Raw genomic sequence first — 15,548 nt, forward strand, 5'->3', positions numbered from 1 at the left:
GAATACGGCCTATGAATAAAACCACCCTAGTGACACCTCATCATGTCCAGGGACTTGTTTGAGGAAACTTTCAAATTATTCTGCCGGTGGTTTGGGGTACCGTCGCTGCCTTGTTTGGGTTTAGCTCTCTTGTTGGTCTGTTTTGATGAAGTCATGGACGGTCCTCTTAGCAGTATTCACACTATGGTGGGGGTTATAGTGGGGATGCATTACGAGTATTGTTAATGAGTATTTTCTTCTGCATTTATGTTTGTAGAGAGAGGTATTGTGCCCTTCAGGGGTTTAACAAAAGAAAATAGTATGATTGCTAGCGGGAACTGTACATGATTGGAAATCCTAAACTGAACATGAAAAAAAGAGAATACTCCTGCTCAACCATCTTTATCTAGAGAAACAGGTTTGATTATTTCCCCCCAATCATCCTATCATCAGTCTACAAAAAGCGGAATGATAGTTTACATGCCCGGGGAAATCAGCTTGCCCTCGGCCCTGCTGTTAGGGTGCCAGCCACCGGCATAAGGGGCCTGTCCGAGCTCCTGAGCATGCTCCCTGATTTTAGCCTCTAGTTCGGGGCGGAAGTGACGGATGAGACCCTGGATGGGCCAGGCGAAGGCCTCACCCAGAGCACAAATGGTGTGGCCCTCGACCTGCTTGGTCAGCTCCTGGAGCATGTCGATTTCACGCTCACGGGCCTGGCCAGTCTCCATACGCTGCATAATCTGCTGGGTCCACTTGCTTCCCTCACGGCAAGGAGTGCACTGACCGCAACTCTCGTGCCTGTAGAAGCTAGACAGACGGGAGATGGCGCGGACAATGTCGGTGGACTTGTCCATGACGATCACGGCGGCGGTACCGAGACCGCTCTGGCTGTCCTTGAGAGCGTCGAAATCCATGAGCTGGTCATCACAGACAGACTTGGGGATGACAGGGGTCGAGGAACCACCGGGAATGACAGCCAGGAGGTTGTCCCAGCCACCGCGGACACCACCGCAGTGACGATCGATCAGCTCACGAAGAGGGATGGACATCTCCTCCTCGACGGTAACGGGGTTGTTGACGTGGCCGGAAATACAGTACAGCTTGGTACCAGCGTTGCGCTCACGACCGAATGAGGAGAACCAGCTGGCACCACGACGCATGATAGTGGGGGTCACAGCGACGGTCTCAACATTGGTGACGGTACTGGGGCAGCCGAACAGACCGACAGCAGCAGGGAATGGGGGCTTAAGACGAGGCTTGCCGGCTTTACCCTCGATGGACTCGATCAAAGAGGTTTCCTCACCACAAACATAAGCACCCATACCACGGTGGATGTAGACGTCGAAATCGTAACCGGTTCCGCAGGCGTTCTTGCCGATCAGACCAGCCTCATAGGCCTCGTTGATGGCCCGCTGGAGGACGGTAGCTTCATGGTAGAACTCGCCACGGATGTAGATGTAGGCAGCGTTGGCGTTCATCGCACGACCGACAACGAGACAGCCTTCAATGAGCTTCTGGGGGTCCTTGCGCATAATCTCACGGTCCTTGCAGGTTCCGGGCTCACCCTCATCGGCATTGACGACCAGATAACGGGGTCTGGGGTCCTTATCCCAGTCCTTGAAGTTCATGAAAGACTAAAGGGTCATTGTATGTTAGACCCTAGGGGTCCGGAACCGTCTCTCGATCAGTACTTACGTATTTCAATCCTGAGGGGAAACCAGCACCACCACGACCACGAAGACCAGAAGCTTTGAGTTCCGAGATAAGCTATAATTTGACAACAACGAGCCTGCATTAGCATTGAACCAATCCGAGATAGAACACGCCACAGGATGATGGTCCATGGCAAATGGGCGAACGCCTACCCAGTCATCGCCCTTCAGAACAATATCCTTGGTCCTATGCCAATCACCGTACTTCATTGCCGACTTCAGATCGGCGCCATGGTGTCCGTAAAGGTTTGTGAAAATCCGGTCCTGGTCCTGCAGACCGCCATGATGCCGTACTGGGGGGGCGTTGTCCTGGACGGTCGCGAAGGTGCGGGCAGCCTGGCCCTGGACTCGGAGGGAGCGGGAGGAAAGGTTGGCGAGGGAGGAAGACGAGGGAGCCGCCGCTCGAGATATCATTGTGATAGCTGGCCCAATGGCTGCGGGGAGATTCGGGGGAGAGGGAGGAGTGGAAAGGGTTCAATGATGGAGACTCGCTGTCGTTGAGCTTCACGGGCGCGGCAATTCCTGCGCTTGCTGAATATCCGCCTTTCGCCCGTCGCTGATTGGCCCCGATTAAGTCACGTGGTATGTGCTGAGTCAGATATCCATCGATATGTATTACTAATCATTATTGTTTTACATTGTATAACCTCAACTATACACACCAAATGTACACGCTCCCTTCTACTGCGGGATATACAGACATGGCGCCGTAGAGAGCATCACTTGTCCTTGCCCGGGCTGCTCTGCGGCCAACAAAGCCAGCGGTTCCTCTGGTACCTGCACGCTTTCTTGCTCCGTAATCATCCATGCCCATCGGAGCCAGTTAGGAGAAAGCCACCAGTTATCTCCCTGCCATTCTCCTGTGAATTTCTCCAAGTCGGAGAAGATAGCACCGTTCCGTGTTTTCATTCCCTCAAGCACGTTATCAAACATGTCCAGCAACTGCTCATCATCCTCATCTTCGAGCGCCCATAGTACATCTTCAGGAGGAGCTGGGTAGTTCTCGAGAAGGCATCTGGCCCATTTACTGAGTCGAGATGAAAGAGAAACTGTCTCACTGTTAGATTCTCCAGCGGTGTGAGCCGCTCTGATAAAGCAGAGGAACATCGGGAAGGCAAAGGGGGATGTTTCAAGGCTTCCCCTCAGCATCGGGATAGCCCTTCCAGCGTTCTGAGTGACGCCCTGTAAGCACGCTTTGCAGGGTTGTTGCATCTCAACGGGAAGTATTTCGGGCAAGTCATCCAACACAAATAGCTCTCCATTGTTTGCAAGAACTGACTGGCGCTCGAGAATGCGCACCTGTATCCGAGACCGTATTTCCTCTGGGAACTTTCCTGGAGGCACACGGACCATATGGGAACCGAGAAGCTGTTTTGTCTCCTCCCAGCTTCCTCCAAAGTTGTGCTGTCGCGCCCGGTTTAGAGTCCATGCTGCAATGACCAAAGCCGTTTCGGACAGCATGATTTGACTGTCGCGATAGATTTTTGCATGGGTCTGCTTGAGATTACCAGGGTTCTGTAGGTCGGCCGCTGAAGATCTTAACTTTACAATATGTGTGATCAACTCGATGATGATCTGGCTGAGGGCGGCAAGAGTGGTTCGCGAGTTCCCGTAAGTGTCTGGGATTCGGATGCTTTGCTCCGTGACTTCAAGAGTCTCCAATTCCCTATTGTTAGCTGCCAATATCGAGACAGCGTCGAAAAGTGCCGGGGAGAAGATCGAATGCTCCATCGGCGTATCAGGAGCAAGAAGAGGGTAAAAGACATTAAAAACGTAGTACGGATCATCCGTCTCTTTAGCCAGTCCCGGGAACATCTGTAGCTGCTGAGATCTTGCCATCTGAAGTGGACTGCCAGGTGGTGCTCGTAAGCTGACAATACGATAGTCACAAGGATTATTCGGAAGGCAAAAGCCATAATTCATCATTACTAGCAAAGAGTTAGCTACCCACACAGGCCACCTATAATGTAACACTTACACTGCTCATTATTTCGGGGCCCGTAATTGTTTGAAATCTCCTGACCGGCGGCGACGTCTTCCAGGACTAAAAATGCAACATTCCCCTTGCCAGCGCGCCACTCTACCTTTGCAAGTGGACGATGATTTAGAATGTCAATGAAGGGTAGGAGCACAGAAACGTTTTCCTCAGGGAGCTGTGTATCGGGAATCACACCAGAGAGCACTTTAGCGGAGAACGCCCGCGAAACAAAGATGGTCGACGCCCAAAGATAAAGATCCCTATATGAGATTCGTCAACTCCGTGCCGTTGGCCATGAGCAGACACAGTTGTGGCTTATTACTTACCAAGTGTACTTCTCAGCACCATCGAACCCAGCCTTACAGAGCTCAGTGTATACAGTTCCATACTTCTCCTTTAGTAAATTGGCTTTCTGTTGTCTCGCTGGGGATAGACTTGTGCCTTCCAGCCATTCCAGGTCATCTCCTTCATAGTAGAGAGGAGTGGTCAAAGCACCAGGCTGAGGAAGCGTCCTGATATACGGGTACCAGAAACCCTCCTTTCCCTGGAGGTACTGCCCCATCAAAAAAAAGATTGATGATTCTTCCTGTCCCACCGCTTCCGCAAATCCGCGAGGGAAATGGACTCCGTGCTCAGGGAAAGAAATGAAACTTCCATCATCTGTGTTGAAACTGTAGCCGATAACATTGAAATACGACATTGTGGAAGTCAGAGGCGTTTTGATGATATGGGTATTACTGGGAACACCATCTTTCCAGTCATTCTTAACCTGGAGATGCACGCCGCGCCGTTCATCCTTGGCTATTTCAACGCTTTCGTGAAGCTGACCACCCTTGCTGACCATCCAATCCAACAGTGCGGTATAATGTTCCAAACTGCTGTCATTGTTGGGCCTATACCGAGTCAGACACGATGCCATGTAAGCCGGGCAGGTCAATAGTGGCGGGAAATTGACAGGCATGAAGCAGAAAAACGATATATGACAAATAGCCACATAATTGAGGCGGGGTTAGGATTCGAGAGAGGTTTGAAAGCGCTAAGTACAGTTTGAACCCAGGAGTAATAGTCACGGGTGGTAAAGCCAAGTTACTGTTTTTTTCCTTTTTTCCTCTTTTTTTTTTTTTTTTTTTTTTTTTTTTTTTTTTTTTTTTTTTGGCTAAATAAATCCTTTTCAGCAACTTCGATCCGCCGGGTCATAAGTTACTTCGCGATAGATGGCTTGGGGTATCGCGGTAAGGAAAAAGGGAAAAATAGAAAGAAAAGACTTCTGGAAGCTTACCCTTGGGCAGCCGCGCCTAGGGCTGATGTGTCAGACATTCTGAGTTCTTCCGGGATAAGACACAGGCGTCCCCCTACTTAACCTGTGGTGATTTTTAAGGTTGCTGGAGAGTTGGGCGGTTTCTGATATTCAAGAGGAGGGGTAGATAAATGTTCGAATGCGGTGTCCCACTTTTACCCGAAGAGCAGGATTGATAAGTTTTTATACGTACAATCCAGTAAAATACTACTAGGACTACTTAACATGGAAACCGTGGGAATTGAAATCAATGCTTCTAACTCAATATCGTACAGTGCACGTCTCTGCTGAAAAAGAATCCTCCCACCAAAGACACAGATAGATGTCAACAACAAACAAAACGCCAACGAAGCGTCCCAAGAAAAAAGGGAAAAAAAAGACGAAGAAAATAAAGACAAAGAAATCACCATTCCGCAAGAGACCGATGCTTCTTTTCGGAAACACTGCAGGACAGAAAACCCAATGTTACCCAACCTCTAGTAGCGAATCCCAAATGCTCCAGCCAGAAGTCACAGCAGTCTAACCAACGCTAAGTCTTCTCAACGTGCTAGAGTCTGTAAGCGCTATGCAGTCAGTAGTGTACAATTTTTCGGAGGACTCGTTTCGCCAGGTTGCCAAACACGACCCCTCCAACACTTCAATCAACGGCTGGCCCCAAGGCTTAGAATGACTTCACGATCACGGTGTCACTCAAGACTTCTTCCCTGGAACTAGGATTTCCACCAGTCCATCGTCTTCACCATCACTGCTGTCATTCTGATCGTCATCACCAAAAGGGGAGACCCCAAAGCGAGATCGTCGGAAGCTCTTATATCGTCCAGGTCCAAGATCCGGGTAGCCTAAGGATTCGTTCATAATAGCTTCGTCTTCTTCGTCCGAGTCCATCATGTCGGTCCCGCCAGATGGACCCACCATTTCGCCCATGTCGTCATCATCATCATCGTCTACCTCGAGAGGGATACGTTCTTTGCGTCTCAAACCCTCACTTCTGCCGTCGACGTCGTCCTCTGATGAATTGGTTGAGAAAGAGTCAGGCGGACTGAATCCTGAATCGGGGAATGTAGGTGACGAGAAAGGCTCGTCCTTGTTCGCTGACGGAAAATCTGTTGAGGGAAAGGCATTGGAAGGGGAGCCCCCACCGTCGCCATCGTCATCTACACCAGCAACTACAAACGGATTGGTAGGCCACTGGGAACTCTCGTGTGCGTTCGTTTGCGCCTTCTCTTCGCCGCCATTCTCCTCAGTGCCTTCAGCCGCCTGCTGCTTTTGAGCGGCGAGTCGCGCAGCTAGCTGCCGCCGTGCGCGAGAGGGGCCGAGACTAAGAGGAGCCGGAGGAGGAGGCAGAATCGGAATAGGTTGACTTGTGGAATTAGTAGATGTCTGTGATCGAGATTGGGTTAGTGAAACTGCAACATCAAGCATACATTAAACATGTAAAGTGTATGCGGGAACTATAAAAGCACAAGGATACTGCGGAGAAAGGGACAATGGTGTACAAAAACGAAGGAGTCGACGTCTAAGCTGAAAGCCAGAAGACTACTTCTAAAACTCGTAGAAACTGTTTGGCATCGAACAAAACGTCACATGACCCTTGGGAGTTGCGGTTTTTCTTGAATGACTTCATACTTGAATGAAAAGTGCTCCAAGCCAAGCGCGTTATGTGCATGGCCCTCATGTAACCACCACTATTCCCGTCATCCATCATGCGCTGACCCTCTGCAGCTGGTTCACATAGAACAGTTGGGGAAAAGGCAAAACAAGATGCAACAATGTATACAAGAAGAGAATCAAAGGGGGAAGGCGAAGATGAATTCCAAGACTTAATAATCCCGCATATCGACGTCACTAAAGAAATCATCACCCACATTTTCAGAACCGCCTTCGGCGGATTGATCAGCGAGGTTTCTGTCATCCTGATCTTCCATGTCTTCATCCTCGTCATCACTTGAGCTGGCAAACCCGCTTAGGAGAGAACTGCCTCCACCGCTGAGACCGAAAGCCCCGCCAGAGACACTTCCTTGACTCATCATGTCAAAGCCCTGGAAAGTAGATCCTCCAGTCGCCCCGTTTAACCCAGCATCTGCAAGAGCCGATGAGCCAGTCATGCTTTGACCCGAGTTAAGCATGCCCTGGCGGTGTCCAATGGACATGTCCGGGCGTACCCCACCAAGAATGGCATTATCGCGCTCTCTAGTCTCCGAAAGCGTTTGCTCGACATAGTCTATCCACTCTGGGTTTAAGACGTTCTCCATAACAGTTGGAGAAAGCAATTCAGGTGGGTGTCGCTCGCTGAACTTGACAACCTCCTCTGCGATCAGGGTTAAATGGCCCATGTAGCCAAGTCTGATCTGCTTGGTCCGCTGCGTTTCATCACTCCGCTTCTGTCCTTCTACAATCTCCTGGGTTATCCGCCCAGTTTCGAAGACGTCAACCGCCAAGACGCGGTTATAACCACGTTCCATGGGTCCATTAAACACTTGCTGTATAACGTCGTATACAACATTGTGAAGGAAGTTGTTCCACGGGAATCGGAAGAAGAAGCCCTGGCGTGCAAGGTTAGTAATGGAGGATAACTGCCTTTTGGCGCAACACTTACCAAAATAGTAGGTACAACTCGATTCTCCACAAACATCAGCTTGAGATAATCCCCTACAACAGGCTGACCGTTGGGGTCAAGTTGAATGTCTGGGTGCAACTGTTTTCGTGGTTCACCCTCAGTTGTTTGTACCTCTGCAGCAGAGTTAGTGGGGCTTGAAGCATCACGGGCCTTTCCAGCAGTTTCAGGGTTCTGTGAGCCTGGTTGCTGATTCTGTTGTTTGGAAGCAAAGAGAGGAGGTGGAACAGACTCCGACACGGAAGAAGTTGGAGTAGTTTCCTGTTCTTGATTATCTTCCAAAGCAACCGGAGACTCCCTAGGTGCTGCGTCTGTAGATGATCTGTTATCGTTCGCGGTTTGATTAGTGTCGAGTGTCACCTCTCTGACCCGATCAGTTATTCCCAATGCAGTAGGAGACATTGGGTCTGAAGAAGGAGGATGCGTTTGCATGGTCTCATCGTTTGTTGCATCTTTCTGGTCTTCATCTTTGTGTACTGGCACACCGGACCCTTGTTCCTCTGCTGGTGCAGAGCCCTGTAGTTCTGACGAGGGTATGCGCTGGGATTGCACTTCTTGGCCAGAGGTGTCCTTGGATTCAGCAGTATCTTTCTCCTTATCGGCAAGGACACCCGATGAGCTAACATCTTCGAATCCATCCTCACCTGTATTCGCGACCTCAAAAACTCTAGAGTCCTCGGGAGAGCCATACCCAACCATTGACCCATTGACAAAATCCACCGTAGAGTCATTACCATCGAAAGCGGAGGTCTCTTCTCTGTTTGCGTTGAAAGCGCCCTCTCGTAATAACTTTTCGCGTTCAGCATCCCGCTGTTGTACATACTCCTCGCTCCCGGGTTGGTTCAAGAGAGCCATGTTACTGCAGTGTAGCAGCTCAGCCATCAGTTCGCAAGTCTTAAATCGGTCGAAACCTAATGGTTCGATCTTCGCCCCCCAAGCTGAACTTAATTTGCCCCTATCTACGCTCTTAAGTTTCTCACCATCCTTAACAGTGTGCTTCGAACTTTGAATCAACTTCATAAAGTCGGGGATGTGCTTAGCGAAGATTCGAAGGAGGTTACCGAGATAGATAGGGTCGTATGTGGTGGGTAGCGAGTCAGGGCTATTGATAGTGTCCGGATCATAGTCAGAGTTATTCTTGCGGATGACCTCAATGACAATACCCACGCCCACAGTTAAAGGGTTGCCACCCTGTAGCATAGCCTTGATGAGGCTTTCCACACAAGGTTTGGAAACCAACTGACGCGTCAAACTGTTAGGGCCAATGCAGGTCTGATCATTCTGCGTTGCGTTCGCGGATATAGTGATTATAGCTTTGAGAAAATCGCCGGCCGAAGTTTGAACCGAGGCTGGCCAATCCGAAGATAAGAATGAAAGAAGCTTAGGTATCAGGTCTTGTGTTTTGAGCCACTGTGAACTGCGCGTCAGCAATGGGAAAGTCTAGGGTGGGCTTTTCCACTATGAACTTACGTCGACGATACCTTGGCCACCTTCTACCTTCTCGAGACTGATGATCTTAAGCAAAAGGTCCATGACCATAGGGTTATCAATGTGCTGCAGGATCGCTGGGATAATTCCTTCCAGAGATTTGAGGAAATCCAGCATCTCGCTAGTTTTCCTGTCAAAGAGTGTCTCATTCACTTTAGTGAAATAGCTCGCTTGAAGAGAGTCTAGAGGCGGCGATCTTCGCAGAAAACCCCAGAAGTCTCGGAGATGATCAGGGTTCAGCATGATAGAGTCCAATATCGACCATACTTCAGCGGAGAGAATCTCGCAAGCGACGTATGCACGCTTGAGCCGTTCCTTCTCTGCTCTTTCTAAGTCTTCAGGATCCAAGATATCCTTCAACGGATCTCCCCGCTTTTCTTCCTCCGTGGTAGTATCCTTATTCCCATTAGTGTCATTGACATCATCCTCATCATCATCATCGTTCACTAGGCTAGGGGCGGTAACATGGTCCATAAGGCGTTTCAAGACATTATCATCTCGTAAATACTCTATGAGCTTCGTATTATGTTGTTTAAGCTCCTGAATCAGCTCCGACTCATCCAGTAACTCTTCAAGGCTGACATCAGGCTTGTCAAGAAGGGTATCAATTGAGGAGATACTTGCATATCCACCAAAGCGCCAAAACATGTTGGATTATATAACTGGACGAACAGATTCATGGAAAGGAACAACGTATCACAAGCACTTTTGGGGCGGTTTTTCTTCGCCGAGGTATCGTGATGGGAAGATCTATATGGTACAGAACCGCGGGAGCGACTAGGGCGATTTAGAATGCTCGTGCGGAGCGCAATGATCAGGAATACACGGCGCAATATGTCTGTAGATTGATCGCTTCCAAAGACGTTAAGTTCGTAATATGCAAGTCGTCTCAGAATAGAAAAGGGTGACAATGGTGGGCAAGACAAAACACGGTCGGAGCGACCAAGCGCTAAACGTGCAGAAGAGCTAAGTTAGTAATCGTAACTCATGGGCTAAGAGCATAAAACACCAGGTCGAAGGACCATGACTTCCGGCGGCAATAAGCATATGAGGTTCAACAACGTCACGGCCGCCCGGGAAGGGAAAAAGAAGCAACAATGGCAAATTAGGGGAGATCCAGGCTCGCTGATAAGCAGTCGCTACATGCGTCGAGGGGTCATCAGTAATCCAGAAACATACCTTCAGAACCGAAGGGAGTGACAATGAAGGGAAACAGTCGACAAACTCCTGATTATAGGGAGTAAGGTCGGACTAATTAAGTTCGTCAGAGGCACAAACAGTGAATGATGTGCGTAGGCGAAACCAGTCCGTCAAGTTGGAGGGGGTAAAGGTGGAGGATTCGGGTCACCTCCATCCGTCAATCGATCAATCAAAACAATGAATCAAGCAATCAGTCAATCAATCCGGTAGACAGGCGGACTGACGGTCGAAATAGCAAGACAAAGATGACGGGCTGACGCTGGGGAATCACGTTGGATGTGGTGCGCTGGCGGCTGCGTCTGGATCGGCCGGCAACTTTGATCCCTGGAAGTTCGCTGAATCAAAGGCAGGGCGAAAAGTACCCAACGAGCCCGACAAGCGGCGGCGGGGAAAATCACATTTAATACGCGAGAGGAGGGGGGGAGGAAACAAGAGAAAGAGAAAGTAGGCAGCCGAGCGCTTCAGATCTGGGGGTTTTAATTATTTGAAACTTATTAAGCTTACTCCACAGTATCTTACAATGATCATTATTACTCTTAAAACTCTTTCTCAGGTCACTGACTCTTCAACAATTTGATCAGTCCATGCGTCCTGGTGTAGTTTTAGGTAGTTTGTTCAGCTGCAGACGCACGAGACTCTTTTAATTGTTGCTGGGGACCACCTTGCAGCAAGTAAGAACTTGTATCACGTATCCGGTATGGAGTAAGGTACTGGGTACTTGATACCCGCATTGGCCATAGCTGCCCGTGCGTATAGTAAGTACCAGGTACTTTCATTCTTACCGTACCAAGATGAGATACCCATGAGTACCGTCTGTAAGTTTGCCTTGTTCATCCAGTGACCCTCATTCCTCTCAGTGTAATGTTCCTTTGGCAAATAAGCACCAAATTCCCCCAAGGTCACACGTGCTACTCGTCTGCCTAACAGATCTGACACCTGTCAGGTGATGCGAATCCTTAAAACCTATGGAGTTGCCAGTTAATCATATGAAACAGGCTACTCCAGTGCTAATACTCCGTAGACTACAGAGTACCACTTAGTATTCGAAGCCGGTTTTGTTTGCCTGAGGCAGCAACAGAAGGAGCGCCACCTTAAGAAATTACGTTAGGTTTCATTCCTACTGCTGAGATACAGTCACCTCCGCAGCTAAGTCGCTGAAATACCTCTTTTTGCAACTCGCTACCTCCTTTCCTTTTGAATAGCCATCAAAATGAATCGCCTTTTTGGAGCTAAGAGTAATGCTCCCAAACCCACCCTTGACGGCGCTATCGCAAATGTAAGTACTAAGCACTATTTGTTTGTTACCCATTTCCCCGGTGTGGTTGCCCCGCATGATTAACATCCCGCTCTTTGGCAGGTGGACAATCGTGTTGCAAGCATAGACGTGAAACTGGCAGCTCTCAACTCAGAACTGTCTACCTATCAAACAAAAATCTCCAAGATGCGCGACGGACCAGGCAAAAATGCCCTCCGGCAAAAGGCGCTTAAGGTGCTGCAGCGACGGAAGCAATACGAAGCCCAACGGGAGCAGCTGTCCCAGCAATCATGGAATATGGAACAGGCTGGGATGATGCAGGACAACTTGAAGAATGTGATGACAACTGTGGACGCTATGAAGACGACTACCAAGACCCTTAAGAAGCAATACGGCAAGATCGATATAGACCAGATTGAGCGGATGCAGGATGAGATGGCCGACTTGATGGACATCGGGAACGAGATCCAGGAAAGTATATCGCGTGCATATGATGTTCCTGAGGACGTGGATGAAGCGGAGCTCGATGCGGAATTGGAGGCGCTGGGAGAAGAGACAATGTTTGAGAACTCCATGGGTGAAAGCGCAATGCCTAGTTTCCTCCAGGATGAGGTGGCACCACCCCAGTTCATTGATGAGCCCCCAGAGCAAACCAAGGTCAAGGAACCTGCCAGTGGTCTAGGATAATGATGATCATGGAGATACAAGGTCGTTGGAGTTCTTCATCATGGGAGCATGGGAGTCGGGATCTTTACATATTCATCTTTAGATTGATTTAATTTGGCGTCCATTTCAAGGCATTCGTTGCTTTACGGTTCAAACTTAATAATGGCCATGTATATGACTTCTTTTCCTTCCTGTCTACCTGTTCTTTCCCTTTGAGCCATATGATTTCCCAGCGTGTGTTTTTGCAATTGGTCGTTAGGCTTTGCCGAGACCAACTAAGACAAGCAAAGCCACATTCATGACAGCAATAATCAACCATATCACGATTGCAATTACAGTGGTAATGAGATTGTTTTTCATTTTCACCCCTTCGGTTTGGGTCTGGTCTTCACCGTGCATAACTCGATCGGATGGGACGGTCATATATCGGTTGCGGCAGGTAAAGTAGACCAAAGGGGCGCTCACAAAGGGGAGAATCACACTCAACACCACTTGACTAGCAGTAAGGGTCTTATCTAGACCTTTTCTGCCAACGGCACCTGCAACGACGATACTGGGTATTATGCTGACAGACCGAGTGATCAATCTGCGGAGCCAAGGTCTAATGCTCCAATTCAACATACCCTCACTCACCATCTGTCCTGCCATCGTGCACACAATCCCGGCTGATATTCCAGAGAGAAGCAGGGCCAGTCCAAAAATGAGGCCAGCAGCTGGAGCAATAGAAGTAGAAAGCAAATCGTGGATACCCCAGAGATCAGCCTCGCCAACATCCGGGTTTCCATATAGCGCAGCGCCTGCGACGATCAAGATAGAACTGTTCACGAAAAGAGCAAATGTGAAAAGCGACAACGCAAGTTCTACGATGGAATACTTTAAGCATCCTCGGATAGCATGAAGAGAAGGTCTATATTCAACCTCCCCGTTGGTGCTTCCTAAACAAACGGACGGGTCGACGTAGCCTTCAGTTACATCAAACTCTTTCAGGCGCGACTGGACAACACCACTGCCGAGAAACATCGAATGAGGCATAACTGTAGCACCGAGGATTCCACAGCTTTGATATAAACTGTCGAAACCAACACCTTTAGTCAAGCACACCACTCGGTAGGCGACCAATTCCACTTACCCTGTAGACTCTACTATAGCAGACGATGGCAAGTAACCCCTGAATACATCCCCGACTGACTGGTCCCTGATGAGTGAGAGCTGTATGCAGAAGCAAACAACGACTCCTAACACCAAACCCATGACGAAGAATTCAAACAAACGTAAACCCAGCATACTGCCATCAGGTTTGTAGAAGATGAGAATGAAAAGCACATCAGCAAGTGTGATCGCACATCCAGCCACCAGGGGGATCTTCAAAAGTAGGTTGAGTGCAATTGCAGACCCAACGACCTATAGGGACTTGTATTAGTACTTCCTCCGGGAGATATGTCAACTTTAGTAGAACATACCTCTGCAATATCCGTTGCAACAATGGCTGCCTCCGAAAGAAAGTAGAGGATATATACCAGCCATCGAGGAAGGTGCTCTCTGCAGTTCTCTGCCAGATTCAACCCAGTTACCGTACCAAGCTTGATGCATAACGATTGCAGGAATATGGCAAAGAGATTGGAGACAAGAACGATGAACAAGAGAGCATATCGATATTCTGCACCGGCAGCGACATCAGTCGCATAATTTCCCGGGTCAATGTAAGCTACGGCGATCAAGAATCCGGGGCCCACAAAGCGAGCGAATTTCACGATACTCTGCACCATATGAGAAAAGGGTGCTGTGATAGAAGTTTTAAGAGAGCGGCGAGGTGATCTACTGTTCCTCTCGGGTGTTTGATACCCAGAGGCTGCAGAGACCACTTCGCCAGGCATCTTCTTCTCGGACTCGGTATCGTTTCGATCCCGGCCATGTAGTTGAGGCTCTACAGTCGCGATGCCTTCCCCCATTGCTGCTCCCACACCAGAAGCATGTTTCCTATGCACTTTGGAATTGGCAATACCGTTGAAGTCGTTGCGAGTGGTTACGTCTGCATTCAAGTCGGATGGATTTTGGTTCCAACCCGGATGCTCCAAAGTGTCATCGGTTCGCGAGGGGCAGTTCATCGTGGTTGTGAACCAGGCGTCCGTGTAAGCTATAAAGAAGGGGACAACGTGGTCAGCTGCAGAGAATTCTCCGTGAAGTACTTGTGATGTATTCTAAATCGTAAGTACCACGTCGGAAACCAAATCAAGAGTAACGTGCGGGAACGAATGGCCGAATTTCCCCGGCTACGGTAGTCCCAGTCCCAGTGCGACACATTCACTACAAAGTGGGTACATGCAGTAAGAGGACAACCTAGCCAAGTTGGTTCCTCAACAATTAAACCTGCAGAATCACAATTAAGAAGTGTGTGAGTACCCTAGCAGAAAAGAAGTAGAACAAGTTCAATCTGTGCCCATGACGGCATCTTGACTAGTACTGGCCTGTTCTCGGCAGGCGAGTGAAGAGAGAAATGGGTCTATCTTATTCAGCATGTCCAAGAGGGTAGACGGTATTCTCCGCTAGATTTTACCTGACTACGCAAGAGGAGTAAGAGATCAAGATCAACTGAGGGACTTTTTGATATATAGATCTAGAGACACCTTTATAATGTGCAACCCCCACGGGCCCAAGACTTTCCAAGAAAGCGGATCTGCCTTGGCAGGAATTTATGCTCACAATGGTCACTATGAAAGGTCCCGTGAACGAGCGGCTTATCTAATCACATTGTTCGCTTTCCCCTTGCACAATGTTCATGTATGCTCTCTTCAATTATTGGAACCTGGATACAATAATTGATCTCTTACCCAGCAAATAGGAGTGACTCCTATATCATTTCTTCACATTTCTTAGCTGGTTTCCAACCATCTCAATTTTTCACTTAGTGGAGACACCAACACCCGATGTAGGTATTCAACTTGCATTGCTAGGTCCGATCATACAAGATCTGAAGAAAAGGAAAAAGCAAAGAAAAACTGTTGTATCATATTGGGATCTATCGTCGATACTACATTGTATGATGATGCCCCATTGATGACAAGAAGGGGGGAAAGATATCCACTTTTCTACATTGAATTGATGGGGACTCAATCTGCATACATCACAAAATGAGAGCGATCAATCAGCTGATGGGGACTGATTGATAATTGATAAGCACCCGCCACCAGCAACAACCAGGTGGCTGGTTGCCTGGCAACCCCAATGACGGCAATGTGTTTACATCCTCCGCTTTCTCTGCACTGCAGCTCCAGCCGTTTGCCACGACCGCCATTGACGAATTAGTTTAGGCTGGGGGGAAGGATGATCATGCCCTTAACTTTCCTCCGTCGCTACGGAAG

At 48.8% G+C, this 15,548-nt stretch overlaps 6 protein-coding genes across 6 annotated transcripts; 1 reads left to right on the forward strand and 5 right to left on the reverse strand.

Annotated features, from left to right (window-relative positions):
• Window positions 1-284: 284 nt before the first annotated feature.
• Window positions 285-2,162, reverse strand: F9C07_2078 (NDUFV1/51kDa subunit of NADH ubiquinone oxidoreductase). Its single transcript, XM_041290245.2, has 3 exons — window positions 1,845-2,162; window positions 1,675-1,746; window positions 285-1,613 (listed from the first exon to the last, which is right to left on the reverse strand). The coding sequence occupies exons 1-3, from the start codon at window positions 2,103-2,105 to the stop codon at window positions 456-458; spliced, it is 1,491 nt and encodes a 496-aa protein (XP_041143486.1). The 5' UTR covers window positions 2,106-2,162; the 3' UTR covers window positions 285-455.
• A 210-nt stretch (window positions 2,163-2,372) lies between these two features.
• Window positions 2,373-4,986, reverse strand: F9C07_2100587 (SET domain protein; the record flags this gene model as incomplete). The annotated part of the gene is made up of 4 exons (XM_041290246.1): window positions 2,373-3,619; window positions 3,670-3,929; window positions 3,996-4,562; window positions 4,949-4,986. 4 exons carry the CDS (start codon window positions 4,984-4,986, stop codon window positions 2,373-2,375), a joined length of 2,112 nt encoding a protein of 703 aa, XP_041143487.1.
• On the reverse strand, window positions 3,260-13,259 carry F9C07_2132147 (SIT4 phosphatase-associated protein-domain-containing protein). Its single transcript, XM_041290247.2, has 8 exons — window positions 10,248-13,259; window positions 9,051-10,017; window positions 7,563-8,990; window positions 6,832-7,509; window positions 4,949-6,346; window positions 3,996-4,562; window positions 3,670-3,929; window positions 3,260-3,619 (listed from the first exon to the last, which is right to left on the reverse strand). Exons 2-5 carry the CDS (start codon window positions 9,714-9,716, stop codon window positions 5,657-5,659), a joined length of 3,462 nt encoding a protein of 1,153 aa, XP_041143488.1. The 5' UTR covers window positions 9,717-10,017; window positions 10,248-13,259; the 3' UTR covers window positions 3,260-3,619; window positions 3,670-3,929; window positions 3,996-4,562; window positions 4,949-5,656.
• On the reverse strand, window positions 5,076-5,516 carry F9C07_1333685 (uncharacterized protein). Its single transcript, XM_071507982.1, has one exon. The coding sequence runs from the start codon at window positions 5,374-5,376 to the stop codon at window positions 5,122-5,124; it is 255 nt and encodes an 84-aa protein (XP_071364022.1). The 5' UTR covers window positions 5,377-5,516; the 3' UTR covers window positions 5,076-5,121.
• Window positions 11,479-12,210, forward strand: F9C07_2074 (Snf7 family; the record flags this gene model as incomplete). Its single annotated transcript, XM_041290260.1, has 2 exons — window positions 11,479-11,544; window positions 11,626-12,210. 2 exons carry the CDS (start codon window positions 11,479-11,481, stop codon window positions 12,208-12,210), a joined length of 651 nt encoding a protein of 216 aa, XP_041143489.1.
• On the reverse strand, window positions 12,445-14,294 carry F9C07_2073 (natural resistance-associated macrophage protein-domain-containing protein; the record flags this gene model as incomplete). Its single annotated transcript, XM_041290248.1, has 3 exons — window positions 12,445-13,258; window positions 13,319-13,590; window positions 13,650-14,294. The coding sequence occupies 3 exons, from the start codon at window positions 14,292-14,294 to the stop codon at window positions 12,445-12,447; spliced, it is 1,731 nt and encodes a 576-aa protein (XP_041143490.1).
• Between the last annotated feature and the right edge of the window lie 1,254 nt (window positions 14,295-15,548).

This window comes from Aspergillus flavus, chromosome 2 (assembly GCF_009017415.1).
Source record: "Aspergillus flavus chromosome 2, complete sequence".
In the NCBI taxonomy this organism is placed as follows: domain Eukaryota; kingdom Fungi; phylum Ascomycota; class Eurotiomycetes; order Eurotiales; family Aspergillaceae; genus Aspergillus; species Aspergillus flavus.